Source organism: Zophobas morio, unplaced genomic scaffold, assembly GCF_036711695.1.
Source record: "Zophobas morio isolate AGI-343-1 ecotype UQ-CSIRO unplaced genomic scaffold, CSIRO_AGI_Zmor_V1 ptg000028l, whole genome shotgun sequence".
Classification (NCBI taxonomy): domain Eukaryota; kingdom Metazoa; phylum Arthropoda; class Insecta; order Coleoptera; family Tenebrionidae; genus Zophobas; species Zophobas morio.
The window spans coordinates 2506055-2527663 of NW_026972133.1; the positions used below are offsets into that span (position 1 = coordinate 2506055).

The 21609-nt window shown below is 33.1% G+C and overlaps 3 protein-coding genes and 1 long non-coding RNA gene across 4 annotated transcripts in view; 2 read left to right on the forward strand and 2 right to left on the reverse strand.

The window, feature by feature from the left end:
- Kap3 (Kinesin associated protein 3) overlaps positions 1-8722 on the reverse strand; it is a 28315-nt gene extending 19593 nt beyond the window's left edge. The window contains exons 1-3 of the mRNA XM_064066697.1: positions 8472-8722; positions 8300-8417; positions 8082-8253 (exon numbers count right to left, since the gene is read on the reverse strand). Coding sequence (XP_063922767.1) covers positions 8082-8253; positions 8300-8417; positions 8472-8596 — 415 coding nt within the window. The 5' untranslated portion in view covers positions 8597-8722. The remainder of the gene's footprint in view (positions 1-8081; positions 8254-8299; positions 8418-8471) is intronic.
- A 29-nt stretch (positions 8723-8751) lies between these two features.
- On the forward strand, positions 8752-17764 carry LOC135137125 (nucleoside hydrolase-like). The gene is made up of 4 exons (XM_064066699.1): positions 8752-9038; positions 9089-9383; positions 17213-17349; positions 17396-17764. The coding sequence occupies exons 1-4, from the start codon at positions 8844-8846 to the stop codon at positions 17699-17701; spliced, it is 933 nt and encodes a 310-aa protein (XP_063922769.1). The 5' UTR covers positions 8752-8843; the 3' UTR covers positions 17702-17764.
- LOC135137130 (uncharacterized) lies at positions 14752-16532 on the forward strand. Its single transcript, XR_010281774.1, has 3 exons — positions 14752-14828; positions 15006-15081; positions 15878-16532. It is a non-coding gene; the product is annotated as an uncharacterized LOC135137130 (long non-coding RNA).
- LOC135137129 (UPF0184 protein AAEL002161) lies at positions 17703-18243 on the reverse strand. Its single transcript, XM_064066702.1, has 2 exons — positions 18046-18243; positions 17703-17992 (listed from the first exon to the last, which is right to left on the reverse strand). The coding sequence occupies exons 1-2, from the start codon at positions 18206-18208 to the stop codon at positions 17814-17816; spliced, it is 342 nt and encodes a 113-aa protein (XP_063922772.1). The 5' UTR covers positions 18209-18243; the 3' UTR covers positions 17703-17813.
- Between the last annotated feature and the right edge of the window lie 3366 nt (positions 18244-21609).

A 21609-nucleotide genomic window follows, 5' to 3' on the forward strand; every position in this document is an offset into this window, starting at 1 on the left:
TAAAAAATCGTAAAACTGAAAAATCAAAAATGTAAAATTTAAAAAAATCGAAAAACGAAAGAAAAAAAAAATAGAAATCGACAGATCAGGAAATTAAAATTTTAACAAATTGAGAGAAATAGAAAAATTCCAAAACTGAAACCTCGAAAAATTGGAAAATCTAAAAATCGAAAATCCGAAAAATCGAAAAAAGCGGGAAATAGAAAAATCAAATAAGGGGAAATTCAAATACTGAAACATCGACAAATCGAAATACCAAAAAAGATCGAGAAATTGAAAAGTAGAGAAGTCGAAAAATCCAAAAATTGGGAAATCGAAATAAACCAAAATCGAAAAATCTAAAAATTCAAAATTCAAAACTTGAAAAATTTAAATGAAAAAAATCATCAAAATATTGGAAAATTGAAAAATCAAAAATGGAGAAATTATACAACCAACATTTGGAAACATCGAAAAATTTAAAAACCGAAAATTCAGACATTTTTTAAATCTAAAAATTAAAAAACTGAGAACTCTAAAACCGAAAACCCGAAAAATCGAGAAAACGAAACAACAAAGACTGAAAAATTTTAAATTTAAAAATTCCAAAAATTAAAAATCGGGAAACCGAAAGATCGAAAAGTCGAAGCTTTTTTCTCGATCTGTAATTATTTTTTTTTATGAAAGCTGAAATATGGAAAAATTGAAAAATATAAGAAACACTGAAGAATTGCAAAATTGAAAAATCGAAGTCGAAAATTCGAAAATCTAAAAAATCGAAGACGAAAATTCGAAAATCTAAAAAATCGAAGTCGAAAATTCGAAAATCTAAAAAATCGAAAAACTGAAAAATTTAAAACGTAAAATTTTAAAAATCAAAAAACGAAAAAATCAAAAAACTAGAAATCGACAGATCAGGATATAAAAATTTTAAAAAACTGAGAGAAATAGGAAAATTCCAAAACTGAAACATCGAAAAATTGGAAAATCTAAAAATCGAAAAAAAGCGGGAAACAGAAAAATCAAACAAGAGGGAATTTAAAAACTGAAACATTGACAAATCGAAATACCAAAAAAGATCGAGAAATTGAAAACTAGAGAAGTCGAAAAATCAAAAAATTGGGAAATCGAATTAAACCAAAATTGTACAACCAACATTTGGAAACATTGAAAAATTAGAAAGTCAAAAAATTGAAATTTCGAAGAATTTAAAAACCGAAAATTCAAAAATTTTTTAAATCTGAAAATTAAAAAACCGAGAACTCTAAAACCGAAAACTCGAAAAATCGAGAACACGAAACATCAAAAACAGAATTTTTTTTTTTGAAAGCTAAAATATGGAAAAATTGAAAAATATAAGAAATACTGAAGAATTGAAAAATCCCAACACTGAAATATCGAAAAATTGAAAAATCGAAGTCGAAAATTCGAAAATCTAAAAAATCGAAAAACTGAAGAATCAAAAACTAAAAGTTAAAAAATCAAGACATTGAAAAATTCAAAACTTGAAAAATTGGAAAGTCCAAAAATTGAAATTTCAAAAAATTTAAAAACCGAAAACTCTAAAAATCGAGAACACGAAAAATTAAAAATCGGGAAACCGAAAAATCGAAAAGTCGCATCTGTAGTTATTTTTTTTATGAAAGCTGAAATATGGAAAAATTTAAAAATATAAGAAAAATTGAAAAATCGCAACACTAAAACATCGAAAAATTGTACAACTAACATTTGAAAACATTGAAAAATTGTAAAGTCGAAAAATCGAAAAATCAAAAATTTTTTTAACCTAAAAATTAAAAAACCGAGAACTCTAAAACCGAAAACTCGAAAAATCGAAAACACGAAACATCAAAAACTGAAAAATCTAAAATTCAAAAATTCGAAAAATTAAAAATCGGGAAACCGAAAAATGGAAAATTTAAAATATTGAAAAATTCCGACATGTTTTTGGGTCAAAATCGTACTCGAATGCTAAGCTTTTTTCTCGATCTGTAATTATAATTTTCTATGAAAGCTGAAATATGGAAAAATTTAAAAATTAAAAAAAAAGAATTGAAAAATCCCAACTCTGAAACACCGAAAAATTGAAAAACTGTGAAATCGGAAAGTCGAAAAATAGATCGAAAATTCGAAAATCTAAAAAACCGAAAAACTGAAAAATCAAAAATGTAAAATTTTTAAAAATCGAAAAACGAAAAAATCAAAAAACTCGAAATCGACAGATCAGGACATCAAAATTTAAAAAAAAATGGGAGAAATTGAAAAATTCCAAAACTGAAACCTCGAAAAATTGTAAAATCTAAAAATCTAAAATCCGAAAAACGAAAAAAGCGGGAAATAGAAAAATCAAACAAGGGGAAATTCAAAAACTGAAACAACGACAAATCGAAATACCAAAAAAAAATCGAGAAATGGAAGAGTAGAGAAGTCGAAAAATCAAAAAATTGGGAAAACGAAATAAACCACAATCGAAAAATCTAAAAATTAAAAATTCAAAACTTGAAAAATTTTAAATGAAAAAAATCATATTGTACAACAACATTGAAAAATTGGAAGGAAAGTCGAAAAATTGAAATTTCGAAAAATTTAAAAACCGAAAAATCAAAAATTTTTTAAAGCTAAAAATTAAAAAACCGAGAACTCTAAAACCGAAAATTCGAAAACTCGAGAACACGAAACATCAAAAACTGAAAAATTTTAAATTTAAAAAATTAAAAATCGGGAAACCGAAAAATCGAAAAGTCGAAGCTTTTTTCTCGATCTGTAATTATTTTTTTTTATGAAAGCTGAAATATTATAAAAAAAATGAAAAATATAAGAAACACTGAAGAATTGAAAAATCCCAACACTGAATCATCGAAAAATTGAAAAATCGAAGTCGAAAATTCGAAAATTTAAAAAATCGAAAAACTGAAAAATCAAAAACTAAAATTTAAAAACGAAAAAATCAAAGAAACTAGAAATCGACAGATCAGGAAATCAAAATTTTTAAAAATTCCAAAAAAGGATCGAGAAATTGAAGAGAAGTCGAAAAATCCAAAAATTGGGAAATCGAAATAAACCAAAATCGAAAAATCTAAAAATTAAAAATTCAAAACTTGAAAAATTTTAAATGAAAAAAATCAACAAAATATCGGAAAATTGAAAAATCAAAAATGGAGAAATTGTACAACTAACATTGTGAAACATTGAAAAATTGGAAAGTCAAAAAATTGAAATTTCGAAAAATTTAATTACCGAAAAATCAAAAATATTTTAAATCTAAAAATTAGAAAACCGAAAACTCGAGAACACGAAACATCAAAAACTGAAAAATTTTAAAATTCTTTTTCTCGATCTGTAATTTTTTTTATGAAAGCTGAAATATGGAAAAATTTGAAAACATAAGAAAAATTGAAAAATCGCAACACTGAAACAGAAAAATTGAAAAACTGAGAAATCGGAAAGTCGAAAAATCGAAGTGAAAAATTCGAAAATCTAAAAAATCGAAAGACTGAAAAATCAAAAATGTAAAATTTAAAAAATCGTAAAACGAAAAAATAAAAAAAAATAGAAATCGACAGATCAAGACATCGAAATTAAAAAAATGAACTGAAAAATTGGAAAATCTAGAAATCGAAAATCCGAAAAATCGAAGAAAGCGAGAAAGAGAAAAATCAAACAAGGGGAAATCCAAAAACTGAAACATCAACAAACCGAAATACCAAAAAAAGATCGAGAAATTCAAAAGTGGAGAAGTCGAAAAATCCAAAAATTGGGAAAACGAAATAAACCAAAATCGAAAATTCTAAAAATTAAAAATTCAAAACTTGAAAAATTTTAAATGAAAAAAAATTGAAACATTTGGACACACTGAAAAATTGGAAAGTCCAAAAATTGAAATTTCGAAAAATTTAAAAACCGGAATCTCAAAAATTGTTTTAATCTAAAAATTAAAAAACCGAAAACTCGAAAATCGAGAACACGAAACATCAAAAAAAGTTGAAAAATCGAAAAGTCGAAACTTTTTTCTCGATCTGTAATTATTATTTTTTTATGAAAGCTGAGATATGGAAAATTTTAAAAATATAAAAAAACTGAAAAATCGCAACACTGAAGCATGGAAAAATTGAAAAACTGAGAAATCGAAAAGTCGAAAATTTAAGAAATCGAAAAATTGAAAAATCAAAAATGTAAAAAAATAAGCATTGAAAAGAAACTACATAAAACGAAAGGGATAAAAAAGCGAGTGTCAAAAATGACCAAACGAGTGATTAAAATGAGTGTAAAAAAAATAAATGACGCCATCAAGAGCTACAGTAAAAACGAAAAATTGGTCTAAAGAGTTTAGACAGTACTTCCCTCGCTGTCGGAAACTTGACGACTGTATGGCTATTGTGTTTTTTTCTCATTACATTTTTGTAGTGGGAATTTAAAATTGCGATGACGTCATCAACATTTTTGCAAGGACACGGATATCAGTTGGGATAGATGTAGTGTAATACTAAGAATAAAATTATTGTATTCCCAAATTTTCGGGAAAATGAATTGGGTCGTTTTGAATATTGATTTTTTATAATCAATAAAATAACGAAACAATTTACTCACGTATACGGCAACTGAAAATCGTTTATGTATAAACATTCTTAATTTAAGATGACAAGCGTAACAGCATACGTGAGAGCCAAACAGAGAAACTGTAAACAAAACGACCATCGGTTTTATTGCTTCGACTTCCGCTTATTATATAAAACATTGGGTTTTATTTTAATTCTTGACGGTGAAATTCAGAATTGGTTGATTATAAACATGTCTATTTCACATTCGCGGAACCAAGTGAACAAATGCAGGTCTGTAATGTTAAAGTCGATGTAAATAAGCGTGCTACCCTTATGTTTCAACCGAGTTTTTCCTTTAACAAATTTTGTGTCTACCAAATTGGGTTGGTTGGGGTGTAATACTAATAATAAGTGTTGCCTTTAATTTAATCAATAAAATAAATTGACTTCATTAATTTTTTTTGAACCACCTCTTAAGAAAATCTAAAAAATATGAATGGAATGATAAATCACAAGTACAAACTCATCATATTTTTTGCATTTTAGATAGGATTTATTCAGCAAAATTTAAGGGTGACGTCATCAATTTTTTTAGGAGGGATGAACAAATACATTTTGAACAAAAGTTTACCATGCTTATAATAACTTTAAAATATTCCCAAGATTTCAAAGCATTCGGTTTTCTAATTCCTGATTAAATCGATAAAATAAATTCACGCCTTCATTAATTTTTTTGAGTCACCCTGCATATGCAAATCCAAAAATATGATTGGAATGATAAATCACAAGTACAGACTCATCATATTTTGTACATTTTAGATACGATTTATTCGGCAAACTTTTGAGCTGACGTCATCAGTTTTTTGTAGAAGATAACCAAATATATTTTGACTAAAAATTTATTATGCTCTTTATAACCTTAAAACATCTGCAAGATTTCAAAGCATTCGGTTTTGTAGTTCCTGATTAAATCAATAAAATAAATTTACGCATTCATTAATTTTTTTGAGTCACCCTGTATATGCAAATCGAAAAAATTTGAATGGAATGATAAATCACAAGAAGAGACTCACCATATTTTGTACATTTTAGATAGGATTTTTTCAGCAAAATTTTGTGGTGACATCATAAATTTTTTAGGGAGGACGACCAAATGCGTTTTGATCAAAAATTTACCATGCTTATGATAATTTTAAAATATCTTCAAGATTTCGAAGCATTCGGTTTTGTAGTTCCTGAGTAAATCAGTAAAATAAATTTACGCTTTCATTTATTTTCTTGAATCACGCTGTATATGCAAATCCAAAAAATATGAATGGAGTGATAGATCACAAGTACAGACTGATCATATGTTGTACATTTTAGATATGATTTATTCGGCAAATTTTCGAGCTGACGTCATCAAGTTTTTGGAGGGGATAAGCAAATATATTTTGACTAAACATTTATTATGCTCTTTATAACCTTAAAACATCTGCAAGATGTCAGAGCATTCCGTTTTGTAGTTCCTGATTAAATCAATAAAATATATTTGCGCATTCATTAATTTTTTTGAGTCACTCTGTATATGCAAATCCAAAAAATATGAATGGAGTGATAAATGACAAGTACAGGCTCATCATATTTTGTACATTTTAGATATGATTTATTCGGCAAACTTTCGAGCTGACGTCATCAAGTTTTTGGAGGGGATAAGCAAATATATTTTGACTAAACATTTATTATGCTCTTTATGACCTTAAAACATCTGCAAGATTTCAGAGCATCCGGTTTTGTAGTTCCTGATTAAATCAATAAAATATATTTACGCATTCATTAATTTTTTTGAGTCACCCTGTATATGCAAATCCAAAAAATATGAATGGAGTGATAGATCACAAGTACAGACTCATCATATTTTGTACATTTTAGATATGATTTATTCCACAAACTTTTGAGCTGACGTCATCAAGTTTTTGGAGGGGATAAGCAAATATTTTTTGACTAAAGATTTATGATGCTCTTTATAGCCTTAAAACATCTGCAACATTTCAAAGCATTCTGGTTAGCAGATTAAAAATTAAATTTCAAAATGTTGTTTTATAATTTTTATTTTTTTTTCAAAAATCTGGACGTTTCGGGTGAAAAGTCGATTCAGAGTTGTAAACTACATGTGTAGGACTATGTTATTTTATACAATTGAAAACCCATTTACTATGTACAATTTTGAAGTGACGTCATCGCATTAGTGGTGGGGACGATTAGACAAATTTTGGTTAGCGTTTTACCATCTACATGATATTCTTAATATAAGTACAAAATTTCACAACAATCGGTCGAGTACTTTCGGAGATTATCTGTCTAATAAAAATCCGGGACAACAGACGGACAGACGGACAGACGGACAGACGGACGGACGGACAGACGGACAGACGGACAGACAGACGGAAATGGGAGACCTATTTCTTCGTCTTCTAGGGGTCATGAAAGATCGAGAAAACGTAAAAGTAGAGAGTCGGCCGACGGACTCGATTACAATACTTCCTTTGCTTACGCTCGGGAAGTAAAAATAAATATTTATGGAAAAAGTGGTACCATAATTATACATCGACCCACCATTTCTTTAATAAATCACCCAAACTAGCCTTAAAAAATTCGACAATAAATCACACCAGAAAATAGAAACCCAAATTCCATTTACAATTACTAATTAAAGCTAAAAATGCCCACGTACAGTTTTTTATTGGCCATAAAATGATTTACTTGTAGCAAACAATTGTTACTTCGAAATTGGTGCAAACACGCAAATGCGTAATTAAAATTCGTCGACTGACTAATCCTCAAGGGGCGTCCGAGCCGTGCGTGTCCCGCAAACCCAGACCCGGCGCCGCCTCTGCCAACACATTTGCAGCAAATCGAGCACGACAAAAATAAACAATGCAATCTTCGATTTATCTCACAATAAACAATCGACTTTGAGCGCGCCATAAAGGCGCGTTTTATCGCTAAATCTCAATAAAAATTAACTGCGATAAGTTTAAAGTGATACAAAACTGTGTGCGTCAGTTTTTCTACCATAAACGACCGGAAACAAGGCCCAAACTGACTCAACGTTGGCAGAAATAATTCTCTTAACAACCTTGACGCATCTGAGTCCTCAAATGCAAATAGTGTGATAAGTAAGAATAATTCTGTATGAATCATGCAAGTAGGCAGACGCCGAATAGAAAAATGGAACAAATCACGTCCAAAGCCAGTTTTTCGCATTTATTTAGCCAAATCGTGGGTCAAGTGAGAGTAAAAAGTGGCAAAATTAGGCACAAGGCCGCTGCATCGTGACTAACGCTAGAAAACTATTGAATAACTTTTTTTGCGCTCGCTGATTTCCGCCCCAGCTATTACCAAATGCAACAAATCGCGGCTCGGAACGAAAGCGAAAAATTCGGAAACGTTGTTTCGTCGATAGATCGGCGCGTGCACACACCGTGTAAATATTATAATAATACAACTTTCACGGATTTCTCAACACGCCAGAAATATGAATGACTGCGTTTTTCTATAAATAAAAAACGGCGATTGTTGTACCTTTGGCGCTTCCGTGGCTGAGCTTGCGTTTTTTGAGGTAGTAGATGGTCTGCTCCACTTCGGAGACCCTCGAATGGTGGATCAAGTCGCACTGGTACACCACCTCCTTGGCCAGAGCATAGCAATCAGTGCGGCTGTTTAGCATGGGCAGTTCGATGATCTTCTTCAAGTTCTGCAACACAGCGTTACCCCACGTGCTGTTATCGCCAACTACCCACCTTTTTCTCCCCGTAGATGACGTTCTCTTTGGCCCCCAGGATCTGGACGTCGATTTCGTAGTTGAGCACGATCGCGTTGAGGCTCGGGTGCACGTCCAGAGTCCCCGGCTTGCGCTCCCTGCAACAAACCCGTCCTTATTCGCCCCGTTTTTAATTTATTTCAATTACTCACGTCCTCATATACTTAGCTTCGTCCGGATCCATCTCGTAAAACACTCTACACGCGATGTACACGAAATACGCACCAATCAGAAAAACGATCACTAACCCTGATAACGCATTGATAATAATTAACATCAACCGAATTAAATTTGTGCATTATTAGAAAATTTGATTGTTGACATTTTGAGTTGGTTGATACCGCGCGCACCCATCTTGAAATCAATACCAACCGACCAATCGGCAGCCCGCATTCGCGCCAATCGCGACACAGTGTCGGCGCACACGTCAAACGAAAAGCGCGCGCAATTTTCAAACCGCCGTCTTATCAATTGGAGATAATTGAGATAAGTGCGATAAAGTTGTTTATGTAACAAGTGGCGTTATGGCGGGCGGCGCGCGAGTTGTGGTGGACGTGGACGTGGGCACTGACGACTATTTAGCGCTTTTGGTTCTCCTCCATGCCGACGGACGTGGGGATATCAAGATCGAGGGAATCGTTTGCACCGCAGGGAATACGACTATAGAAAACGTCTGCGTTAACGTGGTGCGGCTGCTGGAGACGGTGGGGAGGACCGACGTAAGTTGATGAGGCAGGGCCGGGCTGGCTCGATGTGTGCTGTGTTGCAGATACCGGTTTGGAGGGGCGCCGGCCGGCAGTTCATTCCGATCGCGGAAGGGATTGATTCGAATTTTCACGGGGCCGATGGGTTCGGGGGGCTGGAGTACGAGACGCAGCCGGATGTGAGTGTGATCAGGAAGGGGCCGGCGGCGGCGGCGGTCGCCGATTTGGTGCTGAGGAATCCTGGTGAGATCACGCTGATTTGTTTGGCGCCGTTGACGAATTTGGCGCTTTCGCTGCGGTTGTATGATGATTTTGCGGGGGCGATTAAGGAGCTTTGGATTATGGGGGGCAACTACACAGGTGCGTATTTGAAGATTATTTAATTTAATGAACCTTGGTGTATTGTGTGTGGTTTTTTGAAAAAAAAAAAATCTGTAATCCTTTGCGTGTTATGTTTTTGAAGAATCTAAAGAAAATTAGAAATCCTTGCTGTTATTTTTTGAAAAGAATTTAAAACAAAATTAGGATCCGGGAGTGTTGTTTCTTAAAAAAAAAGGGATGCCCCCTTTGGAAATTTTTAAAAAATCTTTGAAACTTTTTTGAAGAATTTAATACAGCCTTGGGAATTTCTGGAGTGTTATTTTTTGAAGAATTTATAAGAACTTACGAGTCCCTGATGTGCTATTTTCTGAAAAATGCACAAGAAATTTTGGGATCCCATGGGTGTTATTTTTTGAAGAATTTCAAAGAACCTTTGTAAGTCCTTGTGTGTTCATTTTTGAAGAATTTAATACAGCCTTAGTGATCCCTGGTGTGCAAATTTTTTTTTGAAAAATTTAATAGAACCTTAGATATCCCTTGTATGTTATTTTCTGAAGATATTAAATTCTTCAGAAAATTCTTTGCGATTTTTTTTGGAGAATTTAAAGGACCTTAGTAATCCCTTGTGTTAGTTTTTAAGAGATCTAGAGGAAAATTAGAGATTTCTGCTGTTAGTTTCTGAAGCATTTAACACAGCCTTAGGGATCCCTGGAGTGTTATTTTTTGAAGAATTTAAAAGAATCTTAGGAGTCCCTGGTGTATTATTTGAAAAATTTACAAGAAACTGTGGGACACCTGGGGTGTTATTTTTTGTGGAACCTTTGTAATTCCTTGTGTTATTTTTTGAAAAATTTAATAGAAAATTCGAGATTTCTGCTGTGTAATTTCGTGACGAATTCAACAGAGCCTTGGGAATCCCAAGAGTCTTATTTTTTGAAAATTTTAAAAGAATCTTATGGGTCCCTGGTGTGTCATTTTCTGAAGAATTAATTAAGAAAGTTGGGAATCCCTTGTGTTAATCTTTTAATCTAAAAGAAAATTGGAGATTTCTGTTATTTTCTGAAAGATTTAACAGAGCTTTAAGGATCCATTCTGCCTTGTTTTTTGGAGATTTTAAAAGAACCTTAGTAATGCCATATTATTTTTCGAAGATTTTTTTTTAAATTAGGCATCCCTTGGGTGTTATTTTTTGAAGAATTTAATAGAAAATTCGAGATTTCTGCTGTGTTATTTCGTGACGAATTTAACAGACCCTTAGGGATCCCAGGAGTGTTATTTTTTGAAGGTTTTAAAAGAATCTTAGGAGTCTAGTGTTATTTTCTGAAGAATTTATCAAAGCTCAGGAGCGTTATTTTTTGAAAGTTTTAAAAGAATCTTAGGGTTCCCTGGTGTGTTATTTTCTGAAGAATTTACAAGAAAGTTCTGAATCCCTTGCGTGTTAATCTTTTAATCTAAAAGAAAATTAGAGATTTCTGTTATTTTCTGAATGATTTAACAGAGCCTTAAGGATCCATTCTGCCTTGTTTTTTGAAGATTTTACAAGAACCTTAATAATCCCGTGTTATTTTCTGAAGATTTTTTTTTTTTAAATTAGGCATCCCTTGGGTGTTATTTTTTGAAGAATTTAATAGAAAATTCGTGATTTCTGCTGTGTTATTTCCTGAAGAATTTAACAGAGTGTTAGGGATCCCAGGAGTGTTATTTTGCAGATTTTAAAAGAATCTTAGGAGTCTCTGGTGTTACTTTCTGAAGAATTTATCAAAGCATTAGGAATCCCAGGGGTGTAATTTTTTGAAAGTTTTAAAAGGATCTTAGGGGTTCCCTGGTGTGTTATTTTCTGAAGAATTTACAAGAAAGTTCTGAATCCCTTGCGTGTTAATCTTTTAATCTAAAAGAAAATTGGAGATTTCTGTTATTTGCTGAATGATTTAACAGAGCCTTAAGGATCCATGCTGGCATGTTTTTTGAAGATTTTGCAAGGACCTTAGTAATTCCGTGTTACTTTTTCAAGAATTTTTTTGAAAATTAGGCATCCCTTGGGTGCTATTTTTTGAAGAATTTAATAGAAAATTCGTGATTTCTGCTGTGTTATTTCCTGAAGAATTTAACAGAGTATTAGGGATCCCAGGAGTGTTAGTTTTTGAAGATTTTAAAAGGATCTTAGGAGTCTCTGGTGTTATTTTCTGAAGAATTTATCAAAGCATTAGGAATCCCAGGAGGGTTATTTTTTGAAAGTTTTAAAATAATCTTAGGGGTTCCCTGGTGTGTTATTTTCTGAAGAATTTACAAGAAAGTTCTGAATCCCTTGCGTGTCAATCTTTTAATCTAAAAGAAAATTAGAGATTTCTGTTATTTTCTTAATGATTTAACATAGCCTTAAGGATCCATGCTGCCTTGTTTTTTGAAGATTTTACAAGACCCTTAGTAATTCCGTGTCACTTTTTCAAGAATTTTTTTGAAAATTAGGCATCCCTTGGGTGCTATTTTTTGAAGAATTTAATAGAAAATTCGTGATTTCTGTTGTGTTATTTCCTGACGAATTTAACAGAGTATTAGGGATCCCAGGAGTGTTATTTTTTGAAGATTTTAAAAGAATCTTAGGAGTCTGGTGTTATTTTGTGAAGAATTTATCAAAGCCTTAGGAATCCCAGGAGTGTTATTTTTTGAAAGTTTTAAAAGAATCTTAGGGGTTACCTGGTGTGTTATTCTCTGAAGAATTTACAAGAAAGTTCTGAATCCCTTCTGTGTTAATCTTTTAATCTAAAAGAAAATTAGATATTTCTGTTATTTTCTGAATGATTTAACAGAGCCTTAAGGATCCATGCTGCCTTGTTTTTTGAAGATTTTACAAGACCCTTAGTAATTCCGTGTCACTTTTTCAAGAATTTTTTTGAAAATTAGGCATCCCTTGTAGGCTATTTTTTGAAGAATTTAATAGAAAATTCGTGATTTCTGCTGTGTTATTTCCTGAAGAATTTAACAGAGTATTAGGGATCCCAGGAGTGTTATTTTTTGAAGATTTTAAAAGAATCTTAGGAGTCTCTGGTGTTATTTTCTGAAGAATTTATCGAAGCATTAGGAACCCCAGGAGTGTTATTTTTTGAAAGTTTTAAAAGAATCTTAGCGGTTCCCTGGTGTGTTATTTTCTGAAGAATTTACAAGAAAGTTCTGAATCCCTTGTGTGTTAATCTTTTAATCTAAAATAAAATTAGATATTTCTGTTATTTTCTGAATGATTTAACAGAGCCTTAAGGATCCATGCTGCCTTGTTTTTTGAAGATTTTGCAAGAACCTTAGTAATTCCGTGTTATTTTCTGAAGATTTTTTTTTTAAATTAGGCATCCCTTGGGTGTTATTTTTTGAAGAATTTTATAGAAAATTCGAGATTTCTCCTGTGTTATTTCGTGACGAATTTAACAGAGCCTTAGGGATCCCAGGAGTGTTATTTTTTTAAGGTTTTAAAAGAATCTTAGGAGTCTGGTGTTATTTTCTGAAGAATTTATCAAAGCCTTAGGAATCCCAGGAGTGTTATTTTTTGAAAGTTTTAAAAGAATCTTAGGGGTTCCCTGGTGTGTTATTTCTGAAGAATTTACAAGAAAGTTCTGAATCCCTTGTGTGTTTTTTTTTTAATCTAATAGAAAATTGGAGATTTCTGTTATTTTCTGAATGATTTAACAGAGCCTTAAGGATCCATGCTGCCTTGTTTTTTGAAAATTTTACAAGAACCTTAGTAATCCCGTGTTATTTTCTGAAGATTTTTTTTTAAATTAGGCATCCCTTGGGTGTTATTTTTTGAAGAATCTAATAGAAAATTGGAAATTTCTGCTGTGTTATTTCTTGCCGAATTTAACAGAGCCTTAGGGATCCCAGAAGTGTTATTTTTTGAAGGTTTTAAAAGAATCTTAGGGGTCCCTGGCGTGTTATTTTCTGAAGAATTTACAAGAAAGTTAGGAATCTCTAGTGTGTTTGTTATATTTTGAAGAATCTAAAAGAAAATTAGATTTCTGTTGTTATTTTCTGAACAATTTAAAAGAGTCTTAGGAATCCCTGGAATGTTATTTTTTGAGGGTTTTTAAAGAATATTAGAAGTCCCTGATGTGTTATTTTCTGGAGAATTTAACAGAGCCCTAGGGATCTCAGGAGTGTTATTTTTTCAAGGTTTTAAAAGAATCTTAGGGATCCCTGGCATATTATTTTCTGAAGAATTTACAAGAAAGTTAGGGATCTCTAGTGTGTTATATTTTGAAGAATCTAAAAGAAAATTAGATTTCTGTTGTTATTTCCTGAACAATTTAAGAGTCTTAGGAATCCCTGGAATGTTATATTTTGAGGGTTTTTAAAGAATATTAGAAGTCCCTGATGTGTTATTTTCTGAAGAATTTAACAGAGCCTTAGGGATCTCACGAGTGTTATTTTTTGAAGGTTTTAAAAGAATCTTAGGGTTCCCTGGCGTGTTATTTTCTGAAGAATTTACAAGAAAATTAGGGATCTCTAGTGTGTTATTTTTTGAAGAATCTAAAAGAAAATTAGAGATTTCTGTTGTTATTTTCTGAACAATTTAAAAGAGTCTTAGGGATCCCTGGAATATTATTTTTTGAAGGTTTTTAAAGAATACTAGGAGTCCCTGATGTGTTAATATCTGGAGAATTTAACAGAGCCTTAGGGATCCCAGGAGAGTTAATTTTTGAAGGTTTTAAAAGAATCTTAGGTGTCCCTGGCGTATTGTTTTCTGAAGAATTTACAAGAAAGTTAGGGATCGCTAGTGTGTTATTTTTTGAAGAATCTAAAAGAAAATTAGAGATTTCTGTTGTTATTTTCTGAACAATTTAATAGAGTCTTAGGGATCCCTGGAATGTTATTTTTTTAGTGTTTGTAAAGAATATTACTAGTCTCTGATGCGTTATTTTCTGAAGAATTTAACAGAGCCTTAGGGATTCCAGGAGTGTTATTTTTTGAAGGTTTTAAAAAAATCTTAGGGGTCCCTGGCGTGTTATTTTCTGAAGAATTTACAAGAAATTTAGGGATCTCTAGTGTGTTATTTTTTGAAGAATCTAAAAGAAAATTCGACATTTCTGTTGTTACTTTCTGAACAAATTAAAAGAATCTTAGGAATCCCGGGGATGTTATTTTCTGAAGGTTTTTAAAGAATATTAGGAGTCCCTGATGTGTTATTTTCTGAAGAATTTACAAAAAAGTTCTGAATCCCTTGTATCCTAATCTTTTAATCTAAAAGAAAATTGGAGATTTCTGTTATTTTCTGAATGATTTAACAGAGCCTTAAGGATACATTCTGCCTTGTTTTTTGAAGATTTTACAAGAACCTTAGTAATCCCGTGTTATTTTCTGAAGATTTTTTTTTTAAATTAGGCATCCCTTGGGTGTTATTTTTTGAAGAATTTAATAGAAAATTCGAGATTTCTGCTGTGTTATTTCGTGACGAATTTAACAGGGCCTTAGGGATCCCAGGAGTGTTATTTTTTGAAGGTTTTAAAAAGAATCTTTGGGATCCCTGGCGTGTTATTTTCTGAAGAATTTGCAAGAAAATTAGGGATTTCTAGTATGTTCATTTTTGAGGAATCTAAAAGAAAATTAGACATTTCTGTTGTTATTTTCTGAACAAATTAAGAGTCTTAAGAATCCCGGGGATGCTATTTTCTGAAGGTTTTAAAAGAATCTTAGGGGTCCCTGGCGTGTTATTTTCTGAAGAATTTACAAGAAAGTTAGGGATCTCTAGTGTGTTATATTTTGAAGAATCTAAAAGAAAATTAGATTTCTGTTGTTATTTTCTGAACAATTTAAAAGAGTCTTAGGAATCCCTGGAATGTTATTTTTTGAGGGTTTTTAAAGAATATTAGGAGTCCCTGATGTGTTATTTTCTGAAGAATTTAACATAGCCTTAGGGATCTCAGGAGTGTTATTTTTTGGAGGTTTTAAATTAATCTTAGGGATCCCTGGCGTGTTATTTTCTGAAGAATTTACAAGAAAATTAGGGATCTCTAGTGTGTTATTTTTTGAAGAACCTAAAAGAAAATTAGACATTTCTGTTGTTATTTTCTGAACAAATTAAAAGAGTCGTAGGAATCCCGGGGATGTTATTTTCTGAAGGTTTTTAAAGAATATTAGGAGTCCCTGATGTGTTATTTTCTGAAGAATTTAACAGAGCCTTAGGGATCCCAGGAGTGTTATTTTTTTAAGGTTTTAAACGAATCTTAGGGGTCCCTGGCGTGTTATTTTCTGAGGAATTTACAAGAAAATTAGGGATTTCTAGTGTGTTATTTTTTGAAGATTCTAAAAGAAAATTAGACATTTCTGTTATTTTCTGAACAAATTAAAAGAGTCTTAGGAATCCCGGGGATGTTATTTTCTGAAGGTTTGTAAAGAATATTAGGAGTCCCTGATGTGTTATTTTCTGAAGAATTTAACAAAGCCTTAGGGATCCCAGGAGTGTTATTTTTTTAAGGTTTTAAACGAATCTTAGGGGTCCCTGGCGTGTTATTTTCTGAAGAATTTACAAGACATTTAGGAATCTCTAGTGTGTTATTTTTTGAAGAATCTAAAAGAAAATTAGAGATTTCTCTTGTTATTTTCTGAACAATTTAATAGTCTTAGGGATCCCTGGGATGTTGTTTGATGAGGGTTTTTAAAAAATATTAGGAGGTCCTGATATGTTATTTTCTGAAGAATTTAACAGAGCCTTAGGGATCCCAGGAGTGTTATTTTTTTAAGGTTTTAAACGAATCCTAGGGGTCCCTGGCGTGTTATTTTCTGAAGAATTTACAAGAAAGTTAGGGATCTCTAGTGTGTTATTTTTTGAAGAATCTAAAAGAAAATTAGAGATTTCTCTTGTTATTTTCTGAACAATTTAATAGTCTTAGGGATCCCTGGGATGTTGTTTGATGAGGGTTTTTAAAAAATATTAGGAGGTCCTGATATGTTATTTTCTGAAGAATTTAACAGAGCCTTAGGGATCCCAGGAGTGTTATTTTTTTAAGGTTTTAAACGAATCCTCGGGGTCCCTGGCGTGTTATTTTCTGAAGAATTTACAAGAAAGTTAGGGATCTCTAGTGTGTTATTTTTTGAAGAATCTAAAAGAAAATTAGAGATTTCTGTTGTTATTTTCTGAACAATTTAACAGAGCCTTAAGGATCCATGCTGCCTTGTTTTTTGAAGATTTTAAAAGAACGTCAGTAATCCCGTGTTATTTTTTGAAGAATTTTCAAAAAAATTAGGCATCCCTTCTGTGTCAATTTTTAAAGAATTTAAAAGAACCTTTATAATCCCTTGGGTGTCATTTTTTAAAGAATCTAATGGAAAATTGGAGATTTCTGGTGTGTTATGTCCCGAAGAATTTAACAGAGCCTTAGTGATCCCAGGAGTGTTAATTTTTGAAGGTTTTAAATGAATCTTAGGGATCTTTGGTGTGTTATTTTCTGAATAATTTAACAGAGCCTTAGGATCCCTGCCGCGTTGTTTCTTGAAGGTTTTAAAAGAAAAAGAACCTTAGTAATCTCTTGTGTTATTTGTTAAAAAAATCTAAAAAAATCTTAGGAGCCGTATTGTGTTATTTTCTGAAGAATTTACAAGAATTTTATGGACTTCTTGTGTTACTTTTTGATGAATTTAAAACAACCTTGTGTGTTATTTTTTGATGAATTGAAAAGGACCTCAAAGGTTTTTGGTATGCTATGTTTCGAAGGATTTAAAAGAAAATTAAAACATTTTGTGATGACGTCATCAATTTTTTGGACGGCATGGAACCATGTTTTTCGTCTGTACAATCAAAGTAATCAATGATCTGTTAACAAAATCGCTAATAGACCAACATTTTCGTATTCTACAAACTACTAATACATAATTATACGTTTCAGCTTGCGGCAATGTTACGTCCACCGCAGAATTCAACTTCTACTTCGACCCAGAAGCCGCCTTCATCGTTCTCGAATCGATAACAAAGCCCATTTTCATCCTAACATGGGAAACCTGCCTCTATCCCAAAATACCAATGGTACGTTCTAAAACCCCATCACCCTCCACTAACCACCCTTTTCCAGGACTGGCGCTTCAACGTCTTTGGAGTCAAAAACAACCCCGCAATCCAACTGTTAACGAAAGCCGACCGCAACATTTACCGCAAGAGCGACTTCTGGCTCCCCTGTGACGCCTTCCTCGCGGCCGCTTTCGTCAACCCCAGCAAGATAATCACGAAAACCAGCCGCCACAACGCCAGCATCGAGCTCCACGGGTCCCAAACCCGCGGCCAGGTGGTCCTCGACCACTCCAAAACCAAAAAAGAAAACGTAACAATAATCGAGCAAATCAACACCGAGCTCTTCCAGGAAATGCTAATGCAACTGTAACTCATAACTAACTGATATTTTATTCAAAACAATAATAATATACATCATTACACTTAACAAAAACCCCTACTTGGTTCACGACCCCGCCTAATACTCCGGAATGTGCAAATACTTATTGCTTTTGACTGCTGCTCTCCTCGGGAGTCGAGTTCGACTCCTGCATCTGCTTTCGAATCTCCCGGTTCGATTGCAACAATACTAGAAGTTGCGCGTGAATGTCGTCATTTTTTTGCTCGATGTCATCTAGCGCCGAGTTTAGGGCGTCCAGTTGACTGTCGAGCATCTGGAATTCTTTTCGTGGCTCAGTTGCCCCTTGGGGCCTTGGAATGGAGGAGGTAACCTACCTTCTGGGGAGATGTCGTCCAAGTCGTCGTCTGCGGCCTCCTCGGGGTCGGAAGGCATGTCGTCGTCGGAGCTGGCTCCGGGGGGGCGCGGGACGCCGTTCTCTTGGGGGTGGTGTGCTTTTTCGCCCATTTTTTCACAGTTTTGGAACTGTTGTTGGGTCATGAGACACTTTTGACAGACAACTTGTCGGAGACAAGGTCGCAACTGTCAAAGTGGAATGTGGAGTATAACGGGTTGCCTACTCCGAGGAATATATATGGGGAGTTGTTTCAAAGGGGTTTCGGAGCCCAATTCTCTTGGAGGTGGTGTGTTTTCCCACATTTTCTCTAGTTTTGTGGTTGTTGTTTTGTCGTAGTACACTTTCAACAATTTTGACAAATAAGGACCGCGTTGTCAGGATTGGTGTATAACGGGTTGCCTAGTCATGTAAATAATAATAAAAATAAATGTGATCTTTTCACTGACGTAACCAGTTGCCTGCAGAGAACGACTAAATAATTTTCGAATAATATTTTGCAGTTCTTGGCTTTAAATATGTCTAAATTTTTTTGACTTAGTAAAAAAATACTAAATTTGTGGTGTTTTAACTTGCAGAGAAGCACGTCGCTAACATCAGACATTCGTTAATTATCTTTTTACGGTTCTGTTTTAAATTAAATTTGTGAAGACTACTATACGTTTTTTTTAAGTATAGATTATAGAAAGTCTTTTGAAACACAATTTAAAAAAAAATTGGGGGTTCCGGATGTGTCATTTTTTAAATAATTTAATAGAACATTTGAGGTATCTAGATTTTTGACGAAGAGTATAAAAAACCTTAAGGATTTCTTGTGTTATTTTTGATGAATTTAAAAGAATCTTAGGACCCCCTGGTGTTTTGTTTTTTGAAGAATGTAAAACCATTTTGGGATTTCCGGATGTGTTATCTTTTGAGAACTTTAAAAGAACCTTATGACTTCCTGGTGGTTTATTTTTTGAAGAACTGAGAAGAATTTTTGAGGTCTTTGGTGTGTCCTGTTTGAAATAATATGAAACAATTTTGGAGGACCTTGGTGTTTTATTGTTGAACGAATCTGGAGGATTCTTGGTGTATAGTTTTAAGCAGAATTTCAAGGAACCTTAGATCTTAGTGTGTAGTCTTTGAAAGAATCTTGGGGGTCTCTAGTGTATCGTTTTTGAAGAATTTAAAAGAACCCTGGGTGCCCCTGGTCTGCTATTTTTTGAAGAATTTAGAAGAATTTTGGGACTTCCGGACTTGCTATCTTTCAAGAAATTCAAAAGAATCTTAGGAGTTCCCAGTGCTTTATTTTTTTGAAGAACTGAGAATAATCTTTAAGATCTATAGTGTGTCCTTTTTGAAAGAATATGAAACAATTTGGAGGACCTTGGTGTTCTATTCTTGAACGAATTTAAAAAAACCTTGAGGATTCTTGGTATGTTGTTTTAAGTAGAACTTCAAGGAACCCTAGAGACCTTAGTGTTTTGTTTTTGAAAGAATCTTGGGGGTTTTTGGTTTTTTGTCTTTAAAAGAATATAGAAGAACCTTAGGAGTCCTTAGTATATCGTTTTTGAAGAATTTAAAAGAACCTTGGGTGCCCCTGGTGTGTTATTTTTTGAAGAATTTGGAAGACACTTTGGGGTCTCGATTGTGTTGTTTTTTGAAGAATTTAGAAGAATTTTGGGACTTCCGGACTTGTTATCTTTCAAGAAATTTAAAAGAACCTTAGGAGTTCCCGGTGCTTTATTTGTTTGAAGAACTGAGAATAATCTTTAAGATCTTTAGTGTGTCCTTTTTGAAAGAATATGCAACAATTTGGAGGACCTTGGTGTTTTATTCTTGAACGAATTTAAAAAACCTTGAGGATTTTTGCTATGTTGTTTTAAGCAGAACTTCAAGGAACCCTAGAGACTTTAGTGTGTTGTTTTTGAAAAAATCTTGGGGGTTCTTGGTTTTTTGTCTTTAAAAGAATATAGAAGAACCTTAGGAGTCTTTAGTATATCGTTTTTGAAGAATTTAAAAGAACCTTGGGTGGCCCCAGGTGTGTTATTTTTTGAAGAATTTGGAAGACATTTTGGGATCTCGATTGTGTTGTTTTTTGAAGAATTTAGAAGAATTTTGGGACTTCCGGACTTGTTATCTTTCAAGAAATTTAAAATAACCTTAAGAGTTCCCGGTGCTTTATTTGTTTGAAGAACTGAGAATAATCTTTAAGATCTTTAGTGTGTCCTTTTTGAAAGAATATGAAACAATTTGGAGGACCTTGGTGTTTTACTCTTGAACGAATTTAAAAGAGCCTTAGGATTCTTGGTGTGTTGTTTTAAGCAGAATTTCGAGGAAACTTAGGGATCTTTGTGCATAGTTTTTGAAAGAATCTTGGGGGTTCTTGATGTGTTGTCTTTAAAAGAATATAGAAGAACCTTAGGAGTCCCTAGTATATCGTTTTTGGAGAATTTAAAGGAACTTGGGGTGCTCCTGGTGCGTTATATTTTGAAGAATTTCGAAGAAACTTTGGGATCTCGAGTGTGTTGTTTTTTGAAGAATTTAAAAGAATTTTGGGACTTCCAGATGTGTTATCTTTTGAGAAATTTAAAGGAACCTTAGGAGTTCCCGATGCTTTATTTTTTGAAGGACTGAGAAGAATCTTTGAGGTTCTTAGCGTGTCCTTTTTGAAAGAATGTGAAAGAATTTTGGAGGACCTTGGGGTTTTATTTTTGAACGAATTTAAAAGAGCCTTAGGATTCTTAGTGTGTTGTTTTAAGCAGAATTTCGAGGAAACGTAGGGATCTTAGTGCATAGTTTTTGAAAGAATCTTGGGGTTTCTTGGTGTGTTGTCTTTAAAAAATATAGAAGAAACTTAGGAGTCCCTAGTATATCGTTTTTGGAGAATTTAATGGAACCTGGGGTGCTTCTGGTGCGTTATACTTTGAAGAATTTCGAAGAAACTTTGGGATCTCGAGTGTGTTGTTTTTTAAAGAATTTAAAAGAATTTTGGGACTCCCGGATGTGTTATCTTTTGAGAAATTTAAAAGAACCTTAGGAGTTCCTGATGCTTTATTTTTTTTGAAGGACTGAGAAGAATCTTTGAGGTCCTTAGCGTGTCCTTTTTGAAAGAATGCGAAAGAATTTTGGAGGACATTGGGGTTTTATTTTTGAACGAATTTAAAAGAGCCTTAGGATTCTTGGTGTGTTGTTTTAAGTAGAATTTTGAGGAAACTTAGGGATCTTAGTGCATAGTTTTTGAAAGAATCTTGGAGGTTCTTGTTGCGTAGTCTTTAAAAAATATAGAAGCACCTTAGGAGTCCCTAATATATTGTTTTTGGAGAATTTAAAGGAAGCTGGGGTGCCCCTGGTGCGTTATATTTTGAAGAATTTGGAAGAAACTTTGGGATCTCGAGTGTGTTGTTTTTTGAAGAATTGAAAAGAATTTTGGGACTTCCTGATGTGTTATCTTTTGAGAAATTTAAAAGAACCTTAGGAGTTCCCGATGCTTAATTTTTTTGAAGGACTGAGAAGAATCTTCGAGGTCCTTAGCTTGTCCTTTTTGAAAGAACGCGAAAGAATT